The 6,946-nt window shown below is 35.6% G+C and overlaps 1 protein-coding gene across 1 annotated transcript; it reads right to left on the bottom strand.

The window, feature by feature from the left end:
• Window positions 1–1,169: 1,169 nt before the first annotated feature.
• Window positions 1,170–6,684, bottom strand: LOC128188660 (alpha-amylase-like). The gene is made up of 8 exons (XM_052859856.1): window positions 6,524–6,684; window positions 5,043–5,182; window positions 4,259–4,410; window positions 3,552–4,073; window positions 3,230–3,348; window positions 2,848–3,071; window positions 1,398–1,728; window positions 1,170–1,289 (listed from the first exon to the last, which is right to left on the bottom strand). The coding sequence occupies exons 1-8, from the start codon at window positions 6,561–6,563 to the stop codon at window positions 1,207–1,209; spliced, it is 1,611 nt and encodes a 536-aa protein (XP_052715816.1). The 5' UTR covers window positions 6,564–6,684; the 3' UTR covers window positions 1,170–1,206.
• Between the last annotated feature and the right edge of the window lie 262 nt (window positions 6,685–6,946).

A 6,946-nucleotide genomic window follows, 5' to 3' on the forward strand; every position in this document is an offset into this window, starting at 1 on the left:
CAATATTGTTAGACCTTATTCCTTACTCTTTATGAGTAAGGATTTTAAAGAAGTTTAAAGAATTTAAAGAAGTTAAAACAGTTTAAAGAATTGTGATCTTTCTTGGCATTTATGTATCATTTACATGAATTCTTACGACAATTTGAAACATAAATTATCAAGTTTCTGAATGTTTTCTACGGAAGGAAATATTGTACATAATTTATTAAGGTGTTTGTTGCAGGTACTTAACAAAGAAGTGTACGCTCTTTGGGACCTTTGTCGTCTGCTAAAGATGGCAACACAGCAAGAAACCAACTTTCGTCTGCTAAAGATGCAGGACAACAAGAAACCAACTGTCGTCTGCTAAAGATAGCATCACAGCAAGAAACCAACAAATTCTCGGATCAGATACCTCCATGTGTCGACAAGAAATCGAAAGACATATAATTTTGAGAAATGTGAGCCAAATTTCGAACAGCGGTAAAATTCAAGTGACGTGGGTGAATGTCAGAGACTGGAAATTTGAAAACAAATCGAGAGCTCTCAAGCGTCTAGATCTGTCCGGATTATCTTTGAAAAGGTCAGTCATAAAACTTTTGATAATAAACATACTTTTACTTTCTTCTCTGTCTGTCTGTCTCTTTCTTCAAGATGGTAAGCATGTTTTGCTGTATTGCACCCATTTTTAGGTGCTGTTTCTAAATTATGTCAAATGTCAATATCACCGACCATTGTCCAGATATTATTTAACCACTTTTATGTTCAAAGTAATAGATATTACCTCCGATTTGCATAGATAGAAAATCTTCCAAAAAAATAGTGATTTGTGGATGTAGACATAAGAGATGTTTAATGTGGTTCCATAAGGGTTTTCAAATCGATCTATAATCTGGAAATGGTTACTCGCCCAATCAAGAACATGAACAAGTACATGTATTCATATTTAATGTTTATATTCTTCAATCCACTCAAAAAATTCATCCCCGTCAGTTCAAATACATAATGAAATAAATTTAATATTTTTTTTTAATGTTTGTCCTGTTTATTACGTAACACCCTAAGTAAAATATCAAATCATTAAAAGGACCAAGAAAACGTTAGATATTTTGGACTACCTGACACACACATTGCAACTTTGCCACTCGCATAATTTTCTTTCCTCAAATTGAAAGTAATGAAATGCAACAATAACTAAGATGATTTATTTGAAACAAAAACTTCGTTTTATCTTCTTCCTATTATTCCGGGGAAAACGTTTGATAATTGTTGTTTCGAGATTTGTTCATCAGACCTCTTCAGCATAGCACCTGTAATATGATAAAACCATATTGAATAAAAATATTCATATTTCAATAATCTTTCAATACATAAAATTTTGAAAGTATTAAATACTTGTTCTTGAAATGTTTTCTTACCCACGTGTATCGCAATCATCGGCTCTTGCTGTTGAGAATTTATTCTAAAATTAGCTTGTCCAATATCATTTACATAGACAGTCTTTCCAGTACAAACACCGTTCATATAGTCCCCGGAAATAACGTCGCAATATGTGCCTTTCGGCAAACTTGTCGATATCACCAAGGAAAGTTGTGATTTTCCTGCATTTATCACGACAAAACCTTTTCCTTGTCTTGCAAAAGCAAATTGTCTTTGGTCATTGCTCCACCAGTTCGTTAAATTGGCTTCACCGACATTATTTCGGAATCCTACCATGTTTTTCATTGGCCTCCAACGATGCTCGCAGACCTATAAATAAAGAACACATTAATTTTTACTTAAACAATAAACTGCTTTCTTTGATGATTTCTGCAGGTTATGAAGGTAACGACCATTGCAGAATATTTTTCTACAATGATCGCTACCTTCATCATCCACATTCATGAATCATGAAGGAAAACAATGTATTGTTAATATTTAGGTCTTTCCACCTTTCAGGTGAAAGACCTCTTGTTTTCTTTATGTTTTTTTTTCTTCTTCTTCTTTTTCTATTTACCTCGGAGTCACTTTTTTGTTTTTAGGGTTATCCTAACAATTTAAACTTTATGTCATTGCTCATTAAAAGTTATGGTACCAATTGACCCTGTGTCAAAAAACTCCCAGAATTATTGCCCTTTGAGAAGGAAATGCTTGTTATCGCTACTCTTCTGAAACCATAAGAGATAGAGACTTGGAACTTTTACCAATGTCTTAAGTGCAATTAGAGGGTTTTTCAATCTATGCTACGAAAGGATCTGAGCTCCCCTTCTAGCAGTTATTCTCCCTGAAAGTATTGAAACTTTGGTAAAACCACTTCCAACTTTTTTTTATTACTTATCATAGAGACTTCTTTACACATGCATATAAGCAGAAAACCTAACAATAGAAGAGTGTAAAAACCAATTCATATTGGATTCAATTCAAAGATAGCTAGCCTCTAGAACACACTCTTCTATTATTAGGATTTCTGTTTATGTGCTTGTGTAAAGAATATTCACTAGGTTCGGTTTTGTACAGAGTAAATGCAAAAAAATTCAGAGATGTTTACAAAAAACAACATGGAATTCTTAAATGACTTGAAATAAAAAAAAATCTTTAAAAATCACTGATGGGTTTGTGGTTTTCCCATTTTAAAGTACAATATATATTATAGGTATAAGAATTTTTTGTATATTTTTTTTAGCAATCTAGCGAGTTATCAAAAATATTAAGGTGGAAAGACCTCTAATTGTTCGAGAACAATCAGTCTACTAGTTAAAATTGTTCTTTTGACAAATTATTCAAAGTAGTTAAAGATTGATAAGTACAAATACCTACGTCTCATTTACCAATTAAAAATTTGACATAATTATCATATACAATTGCATGCAATATAAGCTCTGTACTTGCCCATCCATTCTTGCATTCTGAACTGTCGCCCTCAAACACACTGAGCGTGGACATGTCTACAGACGTCGGGGGTCCCATCCAGGAGTTGACGTCGGTCCCGTTAACCATCTTCTTCGGCCAGTAGTAGCTGCTCATCAGTCGTGTAGTGCCGTACGGGTACGCCATCATAAACACGGTAGCCATTTTATACAGACGGGGATCGTTAAAACTAGACAGTACCTTCTCTACAGAAAAAATGGCAAATGATGGACGTATGAAAATTAATCAGAGAGTGCGAGGCCCGTTACAGTTAAAAAAACGTGTCCGGTATTTATTCATAAAGAAGTAATTGGCTGATAATAAATAGTTTTTATGACGTATACAGCGTGGGATGCACATGTACCTGGCCCATACCCCCGCTGACTAGCGCTATCGTCAATGAAAACCATGGTATCCGCTGATGCTGGCCATCCGCGTGTTCTTTCTAAACCATTCAATATCCTTAGATTTGCGTTGTTGCCTCTATAATGTTAAAAAGTGAGGAAATAAAGTTTACTTCTCGAATTTAAAAACAAATTTATTTTAAAATCATCCATCTTTGTTAAGATTATCCAGTCCGGTTTTTGCATTGTATAGTCATCAATAGTAGGTAGACACAGAAGAAATTTATAGAATTCAGTACGCATAGTTGTTAAATAATATTGATGTCCCGAATTTGCACTTACTGAAATATTTTTGCAATGAGATACCCATATTCATAACTGGTGACCTTGGCGTTCTTGGTATACTCTGCTACATCAGACGGCAGCCCAACCGTGTCAATAACCAGATCCTCGTGAAGAATAAAGGGCCGTGTATCAAAAGGAAAATACCTATTGTTTAAATGATGTAACTGAAGGTACAATTGTTCTAGTTCCGATGGCCACATGTGTTTAGCGGCGTCTATTCGAAAACCAGCAACACCGATGTCTATTAGCTTGTTCAAGAAGTCTAACTGGACCTTTCGAACGCGTTCAGTAAATATTTTCAAGTCGTTCAGAGCCTGCAGACGACAGTTGCGTACTTCTGTCTTGTTCTTGTAGTTGTGGGCTGTCAGGTCTTTGGTGGAACAGTTTCTAGCGTCGTTGAAATCACTGTAAGATAACTGGACCATCGGGTACTGAGGGTCCACATAGAACGAACCGCCCGTCCCCAGACCGCTGGACCCAACCTCCGCCATGTGGTTCAAAGTCACATCAGCGTACACTCTAAAGTAAAGAATTCATCATATAAAACAAACTTTGCTTTCCATTGAATAAAAGGGGTTTTTTAAAGCTGACTATGCACAGAAATTGCATATATTTTAAAATGTCTTGAATTGAATATCGACAACGTATAATATTATTTCTGTTTCATCACAATACTCGCGGTATTGCCCTACATTTACAAGTACCTGACGCCTGCCCTATTGCAGCGTTCCACCATATCTCTGAACTCTCCCTCGCCACCGCTTCTAGTCACCAGTTTGTAAGAGACGGGTTGGTAGCGCTCAAACCACGGGCGGGGAGGGAGACTGACGATTCTGTTCTCATGGGGTGGGGAAATCTGAAAGACAAACATGCAATGAGGGGGAGGTTTGTATAGCTCCTTATTAAATTTGTTAAATTACCTGACTCTAGTTATTGTCAAGATGAATCCCTTAATCCTTTAGTGTTGCAATAAGAGTACATGTGGTCCGGTACTGCATGCTAAACGTTGAAATGCAGTTAATAATTGGATCATTTCGTCAGAATTTTAAATTCAGTTCTACATTCAATGAGCAACAATCGTCCTTTGTGAAAAAAAAAATGGTGTTATGGTTCATTTTTGTTAATAACTTTCGATCCAAGAAGCCCGTTTTATCAAATCTTTACTACACTGTACCACTGTAATTGAAGAGGACTGATCAAGATTTATTTCATCTCATAAGAGGTTTTTTACAAATTACAATTGATTGCTTTTACACCAGTCTCTCTCTCTCTCTCTCTCTCTCTCTCTCTCTCTCTCTCTCTCTCTCTCTCGCATGAATCCGTTGTCAGGAACGTGAACACGGGAACATTAACATAACCTTAGTTTCATGTATACTATCTGGATTTCAAGTTACATGTATAACCCTGGGGTCCCTCTCCACAGTACAGGTATTTTTTCAGTATACATGTACATGTATATGAAATAATTGTCCATGTGAATTAACTAACCTGTACCCCACAGAAGCCAGCGGGATCCAGGGTCTGCTCACATTCTATTGCCACATCCTTCCACTTCCACTCAAACAGATGGACAATAGTCGCCTTACCCCGCGGACAGTTAGTATTACTCCATAGTCCGCTGAACACGCCTTTATAGAATAGAAATAAACACCTTTATAGAACAGTAATAAACAATAGGGATAGCTGCAATATATAACTGCTAATAATCTACTGATATATCTGACGTTTTCCTGGCAAGTAAAATATCAAAATCGGTTAAAAAAAAAAGCTAGGAAAAACGTTAGATATTCATCATTTATACATGAAATGATGTTTAAGCCCCCACCCAAATGAAAATAAATCAAATCCTCCCTGTATTCATCATCTTCGCGACCTTTGTCCTCAAACGACATACGTGCAATCCCTTCTAATCATTTGTCAATGTTTGGATACACCTTGTGGTCGTCAGTATTAGTTATTTTCTTACTTTTTCATTTAATTTCTTTAAAGGGGTATCCGACCACCTTGTACATATGAGGACCAAAAATGTAAACATTTCTTGAACTGACCTATTTATGCCAAAAACTGACCCAAACTGTTGTCAAAAGATTCAAAACAATAAATATGAGGTTTTACATATTGTTTGAATGCAAATGCTCACAAGAGTACAGAACAATGCTTTTTTTTAATCACTTAGAACTGCGCAGATGCAGATTTAAACAGAAAATTAAAAAAAAAAATATGAAAGAGGGGTCATTGATGTCCAGTCTACAACCATTTGTTGAGAAAAAGGTTGCACATTTAAAGGGGCATGGTCACGGTTTGGTCAAAAATTATATTTCCGATTTTAATGTTTACAATGCTTCAGTAAGGCATTTTAATAGGCAACCAAAATTTGAGTGTCATTCGATGATGTATAAGCAAGTTATATAGAGCTTACAATATGAAAAGCTTTGCTATGTAAACATAGCTTTTCTTTACATTTTGGATGTTGAAGTGAAAATTCTAATTTTAGACCTAACTGAATGTGTTTAACGTAAGGAACTACTTATTTATGCTTAAAATGAATAAAAAGATAGGCAAATCAGTTTGAATTTTTTTTACAGGTATATTGAGCCTATGTAAACAAAAACAGGGCACGAGCCTTGTTTGTATGACAAAGAATTGCAAGCTCTGTATCTTGCTTATATTTCTACGACTGATTCTCAAATTTCATTCAATCTTTAAAAAACGCATTCCTAAAGCATTGTAAATAATAAAAAAAAAACAACAAAATAAAATTTGACCAACATCGTGACCATGCCACTTTAAGAAGTAGACTTGAAATTAACAAAACGCAAAGTTATCCACGTGCAGAGAAAGTTCAAGGCAGTGGGACAATACTGCCAATACAACTGGACATCGCTGTATTAACAAATTGACGACACTGAACTGGAAGTGTTTGGTATACTTGATTGTCAAATATTTGGGGAAATAAAGACGACACAAACCTTGGACGAAGCCACAAAGCAGCAACACGGGTACCTGCATTGCGCAGAACTGACTGACACAGCTCCCCTGTGTGGCTAGCTGAGTCCACGAGAACGCAATTATTGACCGTTATCACTTGTAATCCTCGGGTTGTTTAGCTAAGTAGCTTTGGACCAGACTGTGTTGACCCCATGGACATTAACAAATTAACAACATTAACTTGTCGGAGATATGTACACATTGGTTGGTGGCATAAAAAGACTAACTTTAGATATATTCTTTACTTTCTGGTGATTACTATCCTTTATTCCATTTACTTTGAAATGTAATGCGTCAAAGTATGACTTTAATTATGTATTAAAATTCCAAATTGTTAATTAATATCACAGCGCTTATCCGGAATAACATTTATTTTACGCATTAAATAACAATAGGTACAGCAC

Source organism: Crassostrea angulata, chromosome 6, assembly GCF_025612915.1.
Source record: "Crassostrea angulata isolate pt1a10 chromosome 6, ASM2561291v2, whole genome shotgun sequence".
NCBI classification, from domain to species: Eukaryota; Metazoa; Mollusca; class Bivalvia; order Ostreida; family Ostreidae; genus Magallana; species Magallana angulata.